At 51.2% G+C, this 15,292-nt stretch overlaps 7 protein-coding genes across 7 annotated transcripts; 2 read left to right on the top strand and 5 right to left on the bottom strand.

The window, feature by feature from the left end:
- Positions 1–114: 114 nt before the first annotated feature.
- On the bottom strand, positions 115–948 carry mdpC (Short chain dehydrogenase mdpC; the record flags this gene model as incomplete). Its single annotated transcript, XM_032030447.1, has 1 exon — positions 115–948. One exon carries the CDS (start codon positions 946–948, stop codon positions 115–117), a length of 834 nt encoding a protein of 277 aa, XP_031890078.1.
- A 667-nt stretch (positions 949–1,615) lies between these two features.
- cysD-5 (Homocysteine synthase) lies at positions 1,616–2,990 on the bottom strand (the record flags this gene model as incomplete). Its single annotated transcript, XM_032030446.1, has 2 exons — positions 1,616–1,808; positions 1,894–2,990. 2 exons carry the CDS (start codon positions 2,988–2,990, stop codon positions 1,616–1,618), a joined length of 1,290 nt encoding a protein of 429 aa, XP_031890079.1.
- A 470-nt stretch (positions 2,991–3,460) lies between these two features.
- roqM-1 (FAD-dependent monooxygenase roqM) lies at positions 3,461–4,869 on the top strand (the record flags this gene model as incomplete). The annotated part of the gene is made up of 2 exons (XM_032030445.1): positions 3,461–3,587; positions 3,680–4,869. 2 exons carry the CDS (start codon positions 3,461–3,463, stop codon positions 4,867–4,869), a joined length of 1,317 nt encoding a protein of 438 aa, XP_031890080.1.
- A 353-nt stretch (positions 4,870–5,222) lies between these two features.
- CGGC5_v005609 (Choline transport protein) lies at positions 5,223–6,207 on the bottom strand (the record flags this gene model as incomplete). Its single annotated transcript, XM_032030444.1, has 2 exons — positions 5,223–5,953; positions 6,003–6,207. 2 exons carry the CDS (start codon positions 6,205–6,207, stop codon positions 5,223–5,225), a joined length of 936 nt encoding a protein of 311 aa, XP_031890081.1.
- A 1,719-nt stretch (positions 6,208–7,926) lies between these two features.
- On the bottom strand, positions 7,927–10,510 carry bik5-3 (Bikaverin cluster transcription factor bik5; the record flags this gene model as incomplete). Its single annotated transcript, XM_066151482.1, has 5 exons — positions 7,927–8,682; positions 8,769–9,072; positions 9,141–9,820; positions 9,889–10,307; positions 10,390–10,510. 5 exons carry the CDS (start codon positions 10,508–10,510, stop codon positions 7,927–7,929), a joined length of 2,280 nt encoding a protein of 759 aa, XP_066008930.1.
- A 511-nt stretch (positions 10,511–11,021) lies between these two features.
- lovD-4 (Acyltransferase LovD) lies at positions 11,022–12,334 on the top strand (the record flags this gene model as incomplete). The annotated part of the gene is made up of 3 exons (XM_032030442.1): positions 11,022–11,115; positions 11,174–11,991; positions 12,068–12,334. 3 exons carry the CDS (start codon positions 11,022–11,024, stop codon positions 12,332–12,334), a joined length of 1,179 nt encoding a protein of 392 aa, XP_031890083.1.
- A 551-nt stretch (positions 12,335–12,885) lies between these two features.
- Positions 12,886–14,780, bottom strand: BOA4-1 (Cytochrome P450 monooxygenase BOA4; the record flags this gene model as incomplete). Its single annotated transcript, XM_032030440.2, has 3 exons — positions 12,886–13,259; positions 13,322–13,918; positions 13,988–14,036. The coding sequence occupies 3 exons, from the start codon at positions 14,034–14,036 to the stop codon at positions 12,886–12,888; spliced, it is 1,020 nt and encodes a 339-aa protein (XP_031890291.2).
- Positions 14,781–15,292: the final 512 nt, after the last annotated feature.

The raw sequence follows: 15,292 nt of genomic DNA on the forward strand, positions 1-15,292 counted from the left end.
ACTGGTGCCCCGACTGTTCCCCGCAGGTCAACTCATCAATTCCTCGCAAGGAACCGCACATTAACACACATGGCACCCGTCAATGTGATATGAGTGAATTACAGAGCATGACTATCAGTGAATATAACATCCTCCTGTCAGAAGTATGTACTCCCCGTTAATCCAGCGCGATCTTTCCTCCGCAAGAAATGCCACGGTCCACGCAACATCCTTCACATCGCCAAAGGCGCCCTCGACAGGCGTCCTATGATCCAAGTCCTGTTTGATCATACCAAAGTGCGGACTGATGTTCTTGAGGAACGTCTCCGTGCTAATCGGGCCAGGCGCAACCGCGTTGACGGTGCAGCCGTACACAGGAGGCAGCTCCTTAGCCCACACCCTAATCATGGCGTCAAGCGTCCCCTTGCTCGCCGCGTATATGCTCTGGTTCACCTCCGGCATCCGCGACGCGACAGAAGCCACGATTATAATCCGTGATCCGCCTCCGGTGGCCGCTGATGCCGACTCCGGCTTCATCGCGCGCGGCTCAAAAGGCGTGAGATGCGGCAGCGCGGCCTTGACCAGAAGAAACGCGCCCCTGGAGTTCAAATTAAGCGCCCGATCCCACGTATCCGCGTCCGCCTCTCCGAGCGGCCCGAGAGGCACCATGCCGGCGTTGCTGACCAGAATGTCGATCTGCTTGAACCGCGCCACGGCCGCGGAGACCAGGGCTGCGGGGCCCGAGACGGTCGACAGGTCGGCGCAGACGGCTATCCATGGCGTGTGAAGCTTGGCGCCGATCTGCTCGCACTCAGTCTGCAGGTGTGGGAACGGGTAGTTCAAGACAACGTTTGCGCCGCGCGTGGAGAGTTCGATGGCGATGGCGGCGCCGATGCCGGCGGAGGAGCCTGATATGACGGCTGCTTTGCCCTGCATTGAGGGTTTTTGCGGATGGTCGGGAGGAGACATGTTTGTTTGACGTGTTTTGGGGTTCTTGAGTGCAAGCAAGTTGTCTTTCCACTGACATGAAGAAGTAGACAACGTGAGCGACAAGTAAGAGAGGTTTCCTGGAGACGCAAGGGACGGCCCAGGCAGACGCACCAGACTCGGTATTCATAATTGCGAATCGACTTCTACTCCAGAGCGAACACCGGTGCAACCGAATTTGGTTTAAGAAAGCAAGGTTAAGCTTAGATATCGGAGCAAACGTTCGGAGTGCGGAAGGCCGAGGCCGTTGTGCGGGAAATCGGCTTCGAAGCCGCCGGAAATTCGCACATTGACCTTTCACCCAGCTAGCTGTTTGAAGAAGATAATTTCCTGCGTGTGTGAGAAGAAAGGTCTTAGTGCGGCTGAAATACCCGTCGGCGCAAAGCAAATTTTCTTCACAGGAGCCGGACGGAATACCCCTATTGCACCAGTTTTCAGGGTAGCCAGGCTTGACTTTGTTTTATCTCAATGACTACTATATTATGTAGCACAGACTTCTCAGTGATACGAAACGTGAAAGCCCTTTTTGCTTTCAGAGGACACTGTTGAAGTTTATCGCGCGCTCTGAACCCATGCTGGGATGGTCGAAACGCATAGAGATGTGTGAAGGAAATGCCAAATATGCATGCAATTCGTTTATGAAACTAGGCTACTTCTTGGAGCCTGTCGAGCACGCGTCGAGACTCTGCTGTATGTCCTGTTTGATGTCTTCGATATGCTCCAAACCAACTGACATCCGCACCATGTCTTCAGTGACACCTAGGTCGATCTTCTCCTTCGGATACATTGGCTTGTGTGTAGATGACCAGGGATGGGTTGCCGCACTTTTGGCGTCGCCGAATCTATTTCACATTCTCTGTTAGACGGATGAAACGCGAAACGTAGATGACAATGGGAGCCATCAAGCACTCCGTGGGTGGCACTTACGAGGCCATGTGGGTGATGAGCTTGAAGCCGTCCACGAGTGATTCTCCAACAACGGCACCACCTCTTACACCGAAGAGGATGACAGCCCCAGCGCCGCGAGGGAAATACTTGGTAGCGGCAAGATACTTCGGATGGTCTTCCAGCCCGGGATAGTCGACCCAAGAGATACTGGGATGGCCACGCAGCCATACTGCAAGCTCTGTCGCGTTTCGTGTGTGTCTCTCACACCGCAGGCTGAGCGTCTCCAGTCCAATGAGAAGGTCTCGGCTATTGTACGGCGACAGACAGGCCCCAGAATCGCGGAGGATCTGGTGCCTGAACCGGTTCACGAAGGCGAGCTTCCTATAGGACTCGTGGAAGTTGATGTTGTGGAAGCCCGGGTTGGGCTGGTTGAGCTTCGTAAATCTCGGGCTGCGCCAGTCGAATCTGCCCGAGTCAATAACGACGCCGCCGACGGAGGTCCCGTGGCCGCAGATCCACTTGCTCGCGCTATGCGTCACGATGTCCGCGCCGTGGAGGATCGGCTGGCACCAGTAGCCTCCAGCCCCGGCGGTGTTATCGACCACCAGAGGTATGCCATGCCGGTGAGCTACTTGAGCAATGGCCTCGATATCTGGCACGTTCATGCGTGGATGCCCCATACTTTCGAGATAGATGGCCCTCGTAGTCTCGTTTACCGCCGCCTCGATTGATTCCGGGTTTTCTTGGGCGATATCCATCGAAATGCCCAGGTCCGGCAGCAGGAAGCTGAACTGATTGTATGCGCCGTGGTACATGTTAGCAGTCGATATGATGCTCTCGCCTCGTCCGGCAAGACACAGCATGGTCATGAACACAGCTGACTGGCCAGAGGCAACGGCAACGGCGGCGAGTCCGCCCTCCAGCGCCGCCATTCGCTTTTCCAATACGTCAGCGGTTGGATTCGATGTTCGGGTGCCGATGTGTCCGTCTTCCTCGAGGCCGTAGCATCGTGCTGCGTGTGCCGAGTCGTCAAAATTGAAGTATGCAGTTTGGTAGATAGGTACGGCTCTTGACTTGGTGACCGGGTCGGTTTGCTGGCCGGCGTGTATTTGCAGTGTTTCAAACCTGGAAGCCATGGTGAATGTTGGTAGTGAAGCTAACAAAGCTTGTCTGCAAGCGAAACAAATTTCTGTATCCCGTGATGATAGGCTATTGAAGCCTCGGGGGAATTGGTCTCTCGCCCCCAGAAAAGCCCTTTGTAATCGCGAGGTTCAGTTTTCGGCGCTCTCGGTAAGTGGCTCCGGACATGGGATGAGATGTTGCGACGTATCTCGGAACTGCGGAGAGTCGGACGCGAATGTCAAATTTGCCGGCTGAGCTTGCGTGGAAGACATTTCAAGCTCATAACATTCGGAATTCGGTCTACGGCGTGTTTTCCACTCAATATGGATGCACATACGCTGGTAGATGTGTCATTAAATCGTCTCCTTAGAGGGGCATAGAAGCCGCGTCCGTTAATTCATTGCCTTCATTCGTGTTACTCGGGCTGCATTATTCAAACTCCCAATCAAATCTTCACACCCACCCAAACATAGTTAAATACGCCATGGCACCCCTCGAAGTCACAGTTGTCGGTGCCGGATTCGGAGGCCTGTCTGCGGCAATCGAGTGCCGGCTGCGAGGCATGAAAGTTACTCTCATAGAGCGATACGTCGACTCAAACACTCGTGGAGGTAATCAAATCTCCAAGCATCTTTCTTTTCAGTTGGCTCACATGCAATGCCCCTTTACTTCTGCGTGATGGGACTGACCTGACGGGTGTCAGATATCATCGACTTCTTCGTCAACGGCGGCCTAGTCATCTCTAGATGGGATGAGGGAAAGGTGGGCCAGGGAATCCTGTCCATCGGGTGCGAATCCGACGTGCTTGAGATGTACAAATATGACGGCACGCTTCTCTACCCTGTTCCCTGGTTCATGAAAGACGAAGATCGAACCAAAACTTTCGCTGCTCATCGGGGCAAGCAGCATGGCATCTTCATGGCGTATGCACGCCGTCTCGGTGTCCAGATTGAACTGGGAAAGTCGATTGTGGATTACAAGGAATCCGAGGAGCACAATCAGGCGGGCGTCACGTTCGCGGACGGGAAGACTATCTGGGCCGACTGCGTCATTGCTGCCGATGGCAGTCGATCTTTCGCGCGCAAGGCTGTTCTTGGTCTCGAGAACGAAGAGGAGAAGAGCGGATGGGCCATCTTCAGGTCGTACTTCACCGCGAGCGAGAAAGCCCTGGCCCATCCCGATCTCAAGAGCTTCTTCCGCAACGGCGAGGACGTCATCAAAGCCTGGGCCTACGACAACCTCAGCATCCTGGCTTATTCTTGGAACGGCGGAAAGGAGGTCGCCTGGGTCATGATGCACCCAGACAACAACGACGTCGAGGAATCTTGGTCTCACAGCGTGCCCAAATCCGCTGTCGACCCCTTCATTTCCGTGTTCGCCCCCGAGTGCAAAGCCTTGCTGGAGTGCACCCCGCCTGAATGCTTGATTGACTTCAAGCTGGTTTACCGGCCTCACATCAAGAAGTGGACGTCCAAAGGCGGCCGAATCATCCTCATTGGCGACGCGGCCCATGCTCATCTTCCGACCTCCGGCCAGGGTGGTTCACAGGCAATCGAGGATGCCGTGACAGTCGCCGCGTGTCTCGGGAAGTCCGATGGCGATGTCAAGTTAGCCCTCGAGGTTGCCCAGAGACTGAGGTATCACCGCGCCAACAAGTTCCACGCGAACGCTATTGTGCACAGAGATGCGTTTCACAAGGTTGACTGGGACACTATCCAGGCCAACCCAAAGGAGTGGGCAATGAAGCGGTTTCCTCGGGTCAGAGACTTCGATGCGCAGGCTGTAGTGGATGAATGGTACGACAAGGTCAAAGAAGATGTCATCAGCGGAAAAGAGGGTACACTGGAAGAATTGGCGATCCCACTGTTGCCGAAGGAAGGAGTTTACTGGTAGACCAGAGTTCACAGTGACCGCATAGATGTGTTGCTGTTACTTAGATTAGTTGGTCTCGCGTCATGTATAAGCTAGGATGCAAATGGTATCGATAGTATTTTCCGTATAGACAGTTTGTGTATCTGTTTCTGAGGACTTTATTTCACGGGTGATAGGCGTCTGTGACTAATTGCACCTAAGAAACAAGCCTGCTAGTAGGAATATATCAGACTTTGCATTATCATCATCATTGCGAAGGAAACTTGGCATAGACAAGCCGAGATGAGTTATTGATACATTGACCAGACCATTGCTAACATCGGCGGCTTTTAACCCGGTGCCTTTTGGCACTCGTGCCTTGCGTTGCCCGAAGGTCATTTCTCGCCAGCCCTGATGCCGATCAAGGTTTCCAACTTCAGCCCCGTAAACCGGCCCCGAGCGTCAGTGAAGTAAAGAACGGTCGCAAAAGCGAAGATGCCTGCAACTATAACGATCGAGTAATTCATGTTGGACGCCTTCACCGGCAGCGTTGTCGGAAATGACGGGAAAACGATGAGGAGGGCGCACCATACCACGGACACGGTGTGAACAATAACACGGAACCGGCCTATTTGCCAGGGCCCCAGTTCAAAATCTTTGCCGATGGATCGGTATATCAGCAGCCCGATGGGAATGATATACGAAACCATCTGTAGGATAAGAAAAGCTGACAAGAAGGCGAAGAAGGCCGTAGTGTTCCATATGTAGATCAGACAGATCAGACACAGGGCAACAAATGTCATCAATAGAGCCCGTACCGGGACATTCCACTTTGGATGAGTCTTGGACAATACCGGGGGCAGCGCGCCATCCAAGGCGGCCGAGTGGATGGCGCGTCCGGCTGAGCCGACGAGATTCATGCTCGCGCCAGCGCCGACCGTGAACGTCATAACCTGCAGAAAAACTGCCACTGAGACGTTCTCGGTTGAGTTCAGGTAAATTTGCGCCATCGGGCTCACAAAGCTCACTGGGGACTGCAAGAGCAAATCCAAGCTGCCGGTACAGAAGAGCAATGCGAGCACCCATGGAAGGCATAACAGTGCATTGATGATCAGCGAGTACAAGACTGTGAGACGTTAGCTCCGGCATTGAAGCCGTGGCAATTTGTCACCTACGTGCTCTAGGGATGTTGTTTGCTGCGTCTCTGGTCTCCTGACTGAACATGACAACGGAATGAATGCCGCCAAATCCGGCGCACGGCGTAATGATGCCCACCCAGAAAGCGATCCTGTCGGTTGGCCACCCAGAAGTGTTCTGAAACTCTACAAAGACGCTATGAGCGCTGTTCTTGTTCTCAATAGTGGCGAGAAGAACAATCATGGTGATGAAGAGAAATGATAGGTGTATGAACGCGGCTGCGTCCTATCAGCATGACTCGAAAAAATGTGATGACTGGCAATACTGAATACCCCCAAAGTTTATCAAGCTGAAGAGCTTAACTCCGAATATGTTCACCAGCAGATGAATGGTTAGAAGTGCCCAGTACATCTGTCGGTAAAGTTAGTCCTAGTGGTACTGAAAATTGCGGACAATGCAATGGTCGTCAAAAAGAAGCAGATTTGTGACTAACACAGGGCAAGTGCCAACGTTGAGGCACGTATGTGGGATTCTGCAGCATCACTGCTGCTTGAATCTGTTGTACGACGCCCACTGCCACAGACACTGCGGACAGAAGAAGCCCGCACAGGCTTGCCCAGACAACATAATATGACTATGCATTTGTAAGTTATAGTAGATGGCGTATGCCCGCAATGACTTACCACCAATGGCCGCCATTTGTCCGAAGATAGTCCTGCTGTCCAATAATACTGAGCCCCAGCCGTAGGCCAGATACTGTTCGCAACGGGCTGTAAGTCAATGTTTTGAAGCCACAACAAGACCGGCAGGCCGGTGCAACTGCCTGTTTCAAGACATTTTACCTCGCCAACTCTGCCAAGGACGCAGCAACACATGTAAAGCCAACTGCTGCGAGCAAATAGCCCCAGATGACGGTTGGGGCGCCTCCCAGACTAAATCCCTGCAGTATGACCGATCCTATGCCCTCCCACTGGGAAAGCAAGCTTGTCAGCACTAATCGAACGGCACTCGGCTCTTCTTCCATTTATTTTGTAGCTTTCGTCAACTTACAGTCCCAGCAATGCATACTCCCATGGCAACAGCTGACCAAAGATTAAACCGTTGCTGAAATTGTTGCGGCTGTCTTAGACTGGAAGATGTATCCACGATTCCGGTGCCCTCAACAGAGTCGTGGGGAGGGTGTTCTTCCGCAGGCTCTTGAATTATTTCGCGCTTATTTTTTAAATCCATTATTGGACAGTTTTACAAGTAATGATCGGGCTAGAAAGGGTATAGAATTCGAAATCTCCCTTGCGTGCTGGGCAGAACCCAAAAAAAGATGAAGGACAACACTTTCTTATTTTTTCTTTATTTTTATCTAGCTAGGCTTGTTTTAATTTAAGAGGCTATTCGTTTGATACGTCTTATCTCGTCCAGTCCGCTCGTGCGTCCTCCTCATTCTTTGCTCCGATATCACTCGCCCAGGGTTGCTTATCTCTACGTGTGAGATGCTGGCTTCTCAGGTAGGTGAGGTAGTATCATATTGAACGAACTTGCGGCATTTCTGGCATTGTTTTGTGGCAAGCAGTGTTCGCGGGTATTGACCGAAAAAGTCCGAAGGCGTCTCTGGGGCAGTTGCTGTGATAATCAGCTGTCGCGCTTTCTGTCCGAACGAGCTCGGAGACCCCACGCCGAGGAGTCCGAGACTACTATTTTCTAGATTCATTGCTGCCACCTTCCTACTCGGGTGAGATCAGCTCTTCTCTTCTCCGCTTCATCAACAACGTGCGTTGAAACACAGGAAATTTCTTTGTCACGACCGGTTATGAGTTGTACAGCGTCGTGGGCATGGTTCGAAAGCGAAGCGGCGCGATATTGGTGACACACATGACACGACTGTGAGGCGCCTGAGAAGTTGTCTGGAAGTCGATTACTTTAGCCATAAACAAAAAGGCACCAAGGACAAGATACCCATCAGGCCAATCATAGCTCTAAGTCTATTTCAAATTCTTCCGTCCAATCGTCTACTCCCGGTATCACCAGAGTCTTATCACTAAACACGGTGCTGTATCTGTCTTCAGGGGACTCTTCTATATCAATCATCGAGAAGTTGGCCTGTTTCGGGAATGATGGCATCTCTTCAGAAGAAGCATACTCTTGAAAGTCGACGCCACTGCATCTTGTACCACCTGATAGGGACATTGTATTTGCTGGGTCGGAAGATGCCGTCGTAAATGCAGGAGCCTTCAGAGGTGTTCGGCTCATACTGGTCTCAGTCAATGCCGCTGATGACGGGCGCAGGCCGCCCATAGAAGTCTCGGTGTCTTGGTGAGGAGACCGCATGACCTTGCGATTCTCCGCCCTGGCAGCCTCCCACATGCGCAAGATAGTGTTCCACTGATGCCCACCTCGGTAATTCTCGCACGGCGTTTCCCATCTAGATGCCATGACCCGCTCTACCGCGCGCCATGCATTACCGACACTGCTGCCGGCCCTCCGTTCGCGTAGTTCGTGAAGTACAAAGGCGAGAGCATGCCACTGGTTGTAAGACTTGAAAAACCATGCCCACTTTTCACTGCGACGGTCATGTTGAAGTCGGTACGATGCTTCGATACATTCGAGAGAGCAAAGAAAAAGCTCGTTTCGCCTCGCGGTATTGAATCTCGCTGGGTACTGCAACGGCTTGAACACATTGAGCTTCAGTTCAAGAAGCATGCACCACACATACAATGCCGAGACCTGTCTTTGTTAGAGTCAATGTTGGAGCCAGATCATCGCGATAGCGTGAAGGAACAGGAGAGTAGAGAAAGAGAATAAGTTTTCACCCATTGCAGTGGATCCGATAGTGACAGACACTTCAGATAATCATGGTGGAGACGTTGATGACATTGCTCGAGCCATTCGTCCTTCTCGGTATCCGTCATGGATTCTACTGATTTCTCGCCTCGGTCTCGAGGCCGTCGAGAGTCGAACACATACCGCCAGAGACGCGTAACCTCAACATGCACCCTAAGAAATGTGCTGTCAGTGAAGCCATGTCTCTCCGGTGGTCTATCTAGCAAATCGGGAGTAAGATCGCAATCATTCACGTTGATGGGCATGCCTGCATCGAAGCTGCTCATCTCGAGCCTGTGTGTGCACCAATATTTCAGCATTTGCCCTCGTTACAACGGATGGCCAGTATGTTTGGAACTTACATGGATGGATCACAAGCGTAATCTTCCTGAGCCGGTGCATCAATGTTGCACAGTTGCCATGCGAGCCTTCTCCGCATCTCGGCCTCGAAAAAGGGAAGATGGAGTGTGCAGCCATCACGATGGATTCCTACAGACTGGGACAGCCTGATAGCGAGTCCTGATAATTTCCAAGACAGCCTCGCATCATGACGGCGGAGGATAATCAGGAAAGCGCAGAGCGCCTCCAGGACTAGTCGATCATCTGTATCCATGAAGCCAGCCCTGACCAAACACTTTTCCACACCGAGCCTATACTTTGCGAGGAGATGGCTGCGTTCCATATCGAACAAAGATTGACAGTCCTCATCGTCTATACTGGTAACAGCTCCGTAGTATATGCAGAACATGGCGAGTTCCATGTTTCGTGGTATGCCAAATGCCACCTCGGTTGATTCGTGGAACCATTGCTCCAATGAGGGGAGATGAAACAAACTGACGACCGGGTGAACATTTTGCTTGTATAAAGACCACATCTTCCAACGATATGCTCCAGAGGTAGGGTGCAACGTGCAAATATCCACAGGTTGCGCGGTGCTGTTCCCGAAGATGGAATCGAAGTTGTGGGCCAAGACATGAGACTCGAGAGATTCAAAATCAGCATCGTACCCTGGGTCTTCAGCTGTATAGTGTTCGCCGCCGAGCTGGGATTCGTTAGTCTCTTGATCCCATAGCGTTGCTGCTGCCAGTTGCTGAACCAGGTTCATCCTACCTCAACCCCCAAAGACGCCCAAAATGAGCCGCTGATATAACGACTTTTCCCTTCCTCCCTTATCAGTCTTCCTGTCTCTTGACTCGGCGATATCTTTTGAGGCTTCTCATATCGATCTTGTTCCAGAGACACAGGCGGCGGAGTGGCAGAGGGGTTATTATCGGAAGCGGAAGCGGATTGTTTGGGTCCGTGGGGCGACTGCGGAGCGGCGGTTTGGAGGGCTTGTTGTATTCCTTCTTCTCCGATAAATGGCCCAAGCCTCCTGACCACGTCCTCAAGCCTTTTCAATCTGTTGGTCAGCTCAGGATCGGGAGTTCCTTGTCGTCGACTTGCGCGGCCCATAGGATAGACGCATTCCACGCCGGCCTTGGAGCAGCCGTCGCAAGGCTTCTTCTTGTCACATTTGACCTTTCTCCGACCTAGATTGGCTCAGTGTGTCAGAAATATTTATGCTAGATCACTTGGCGGAAAATTCGACTCAAATAACGAAAATGGACTGACGGCAGAGTAAACAAGACCGCACAGCGGTGGTCTGGGCAGATGCGCCTGAGCCGAGATCAGATTGTTGGGCGATTACGATGGTGTCTTCCATCTCCTCCGAGTCATGTTGCGGAGGGGGCATGTTCTTTTATTTAATCTTTCCAGAAGCAATATGTCAAGGTGAAATCTATTTGGTAAACACAAACACGCAGGTTGCAAGGTGATTCATTCTGAAGGCACCTAGAAAATACGATTTATCTCGGTGTCGAGCCAATCGATCTAGGCCTATCACTAAGCACGACCAGGGGCCAACCGAGATAACCCAGGTTCCTTATCAATCTGCTTCCAGGGGTCTCGGGGCACCATAGCCGAGCGCTTCGAAAACCAACTCTTTCATGCAAGTGTGTAGTTCGGAGCCCGAATCCGTTGGGAGCCGGTTTGGCATACTTGGCATGGGCTGGTTCGGAGTTGTCACTTACACAATTGTCCGCTGAGTCCGTCTGCGGGGTGCGCGGCCACCATGGTTGTGGCGAGTGGACATTCTTCTGCCCAGCCAACAGATAAAAAGGGACATGGTCAATGACCAGAATGCTCGTAAACATCCTTTTGAGAGGCAACCTCCCGCTTGGACGTAATTACATCACATTCGTATCATGGATTCGACATTGGACGACATTCTCACCGCCCGAACCGCCAAGGATGCTGATGACGTGTTCGGTGTTTTCGCGACCGTTGTCGACAAAAATGGTATGCCATTGCTAGAATGTTACGTCGGTGTGTGGATCTAATCAGTGAACATTACCAGGGGAGACTCTCTACAGCAAAGGCGCCGGTCGCGTCAAGTTTGACAGCGATGAAGTCCCCAATGAGGATACCACATACTGGGCTTTCTCGTGGACAAAGCTATTGACAACAGTAGCTGCATTGCAAGTTGTTGAGCGAGGACAAATTGCCTTGGACGATGAGGTTGAGTCGCTTCTGCCAGAGCTCAAGAACCCCGACATCCTCTCCGAGGGTGCAGACGGTGGTCTTATTCTTACGCCAGCTGCGAACAAAATCACTTTCAGACATCTCTTGACCCACCAAAGCGGAATCGTATACGATGGGAGAACCCCTCTGTTGATGAAGTGGCGACAGTCCAGAGGCGAGAGCGCACTCTCCTTTAGCGGAGATGTCATAAAGGCATTCTCCACCCCGCTGGTCTTCGAGCCGGGCGAGAATTGGGCGTACGGTGGCGGCCTGGACTGGGCCGGCGTCATCATTGAGCGATTGAACCATATGAAGCTGGGAGAGAATATGCAAAAGAACATTTTTGATCCTCTGGGAATGCGACACACGACATTCCATCTGAATGCTCGGCCTGAGATCAACGCAAAGCTAATGGATACGGCAATGAGAACCCCGGAAGGGAAGCTGGTTCCGACGGCTCCGTGGTATCCCGCAGACGCCGTGACCGATGCAGGCGGGATCGGAATTGTTACCAGCGTCGCAGACCAGGTCAAAGTCCTGGCGGACCTTTTGAAGGACAATCCTACAGTCTTGAAGCGAAGTTCCGTGGATGCCATGTTTACACCACAGTTCTCGAAGACCGGTCCTCAAGCTGTGGGTTTGATGAACATGCCGGTAAGCATATCTTCACCACCCAGCTTCTTCGCATTGAAGCCTCCATAAAGCACTAAGCTGATCGGTTGCATCTTAGTTCATGCACGAAAATCTGACTGGAGGCGAGAAGACGCTTGGAAAGCTGTCGTTTGGCATTGGTGGGCTCGTCACCCTCGATGAAACTCCTCTTTTGCCTCGACATACATTGAGCTGGGGCGCCATGCCCGGAATGGCATGGTTCGTCAATAGGGAAAAGGGCTTGGCTGGCGCGTTTGGTACTCAAATGTTGCCTCCCGGCGACAAGAATGTTAACAGCCTCATTGGAGAGTTCCTGAAGGAAGCAATGAAGATGGCAAAGGTGTAAATAAAACGCACAGCTGGGTGTATACGTGCCGCGGGATATCCAAATGTTCGTGAGTCTGTGTAAGCCTGCATCTTTAGACAATCCGCATCAGTGGACTTTCTTTCCTCTCAGTATTTGGGCTGCACTGGAATCTGAAGCAGCAGTGCATTGGCCGAGTCTTTACCACCTGCTGTGTCCCAATATAAGAAAAGTCACTTCTTCAGATTCAATGTGTTCAAGGTGGATAGCACCAAAATTTACCTGTCTCATATAGTACTGGCATGGGCAACAAAAAATGGGAAGACGCAGACGGATGACGTGAACAGCTCTAATGCGACTCCAAGTTCGATTAAGATTGCTATTTAAGGTTGACGTCCGCTGCGGGAGTGCTGATGGGAAGTGTGCTCCTACTGGGTTGATCCTTGCGATTGTCTTTCACCACGGCGGCTACGGAAGTTTATTCATTTACATCCCTCTCCCGTATCAAAATCTCGCCCTGTTCATTTGGAAGTGTCTATTGAAGTGGGAGATGTCAGCTGACGGCGCATACGTCTTTCTAATATTGATTTGGGTCATCTTACCTGGCCTTGAACCTCCATGTTCTCATACCTGCCTTGACCGTCGGGCATCTTGATATCGTATCGCTTCAAGACCTCCACGAGGATCATCTTGATCAGCATATCGGCGAGGAATCTCCCAGGGCATGCAGCTCGCCCGTAGCCCCAAGCCAAATCCTCTTTGCTCACACTTAAAACTTGATACTTTGAACGGGCTTCCTCTGTTTGTCGCTTTTTGTAGAATCGCAAGCCGTCAAACTCAGAGGGATTGTCGTAGAGCGCGGCATCAGCATTGATGGCACCGGTGGCAACCTCAATTCTTGCGCCCTTTGGGAGGTGAAAACCGTTAGACAGAGTGACCGGGCCGGTGGCTTTGCGCTGGAACGTAGCTGTGATGATGGCATTAGCTTAAGTCTCAATGTGTGGGGAAGGAGTCATGACAGGGACGTACTCAAGTCAGGAGAGCAAAACCGCTGTACTTCCTTAATAAAGCTGTCCATCTTTTCCAATTTGGAAGCTACGCGTCTTGTAAGTATATCTCCATGCTCGTTTGTGACCTCTTGTATTTCCTGGCGGAGAGCTGGCAGATATTCTGGGCGACTGGCCAGGTCGTAAAGACACTGAACGACTGTTGATGTTGTAGTGTGGATGCTTGCAGCACACAGAGGCATTTGGATATTCATTTGGAGTTGCAAATCGTCCAGATACTGACCGTCGTCATTTACGTAATCGAAGACGCTCGGGGGATCGGACAAAGGTTTGAGACCATTGGCCTTCTTGTTTTTCATCTGCCTCAAGACCACCTTTGCGCCGTTGCTGTACTGTTCGGCGAGACCTGGGAAACCAGGGAGGTACTTGTGTACGATTGGCAAGAGAAAAGACGGCCACTGTTTTGCACCTATCGAGTAGACAATTTGGTTGATGATGAATGTGCCTGCAACATCAAGAAAGACCTCATCCTCGGCGGCATCGGAACCGAGAAAGCCTCGAACGTTTGATTTCGTTATGAGGGGAATGGTGGATGACCACACATTTATGGAGGCCCAGCCTGTGTGACAAGTGACGAGTTAGAAAGTGTGCAATATTGCTACCTGTCAGAACGTTGGCGATGGCGTACCTTTTCCGTGAGCCGGAGGTAACAGATTCGCAATATGTTCGCCAACCATGTTCTGGAATATTTCGGCGTAGGAATCTGATGACACAAGACTTAGAATAATCGAATAGAAATGCCTGATATAATGATCTCACCTAAGGCTGGATTGAACTTCGCCGAGAACAGCTTGATTGACCAGGCTGGTAGGGCACCAACTTTAGTGTACCGTTCAAGAGTGAACTAAGTGTTGTCAGTTTCTCAAGTTCAAATCATCGGGGAGAGTTTGGGTGTTTGGACCTCGTTTAAGGCGGCGCTGAAGCTGAGGTTGGGATTGCTTTTCAGTTCATCCATGAATCGAATGGGAAGAACAATGTTGCACCCTAAAACAAAGCGTTTCTTTAGCACCCGAGACGTACATTATTTGGGCGTGAGATGAATGGGAAGCAATATCAACCTAGTGGGGTATCAATGGCAAAGATTTCGTTTTTGAACTAATTCTAGTTAGAATATGAAAAATCGATTTCAATACTGATTTACAACTTCTCACCTTGAAATACCCTTTGGCTAGAACTTCTCGAGAATTCTGCACATATTGCTGTACCCTTTCTTTCCGACTGGGGAACTCGTCCTCGAGAGCGAAAGGTACGTTGGGGCGGAACCGGCCCCAGCTACGCGCCACGAAGAACACGGCAAGTAGTGCCAGCAGCGCAAATAAGGCAATGAAGACATAGTTATTCCCATTGGTTCTCGAGAAGTAGGTAAGGAACGGCGATACGATCGACGGCGATTTGACTGCATACGATGATAGAGTGTCCATGGTTCGATGGCTTTGTTTCAATCAGCAACGCGAGAATCAGAGGGTTTGCAGGCATATTCAAAGACAAGTTGGCGATCAGCATGAAATGATGATAGGAATTCTATATCAAAAGACTTATAGAGGCTTCCACTGATTCCGTATTGGCGGTAGGAGATTCTCAACTGGCATAGCCAAGAAAACCACATAGTACAGCATACACAATAGCGTGTAACTCTCGAGTATCTCGGCTCTGACGAGGTCCTTCGGGGAGCAACGATTGTCAAACTCAACTGCATCTTTCTCCGGCATTCCGATGCCGACTGTGCGTAGAATAAATGTTTTCGGCCTTTCTTCACCGATGAGTCCGAGTGTCTACAATTCGGGGTCTCGGACACCGACTCCTATCAATTAGGCACCTCTATCCTTCAAGCAATCAAGCTTTGAATCGCTCTGAGGGTGGTTGCATGACACTTTCAAAGGAAGATGAGTAACTCAGTTCCTTGTGTTTTCTTGCTCCCTGACCTCCAGGTTTT

This window comes from Colletotrichum fructicola (assembly GCF_000319635.2).
Source record: "Colletotrichum fructicola Nara gc5 chromosome Unknown KSG_Nara_v1_contig03, whole genome shotgun sequence".
Lineage (NCBI taxonomy): Eukaryota > Fungi > Ascomycota > Sordariomycetes > Glomerellales > Glomerellaceae > Colletotrichum > Colletotrichum fructicola.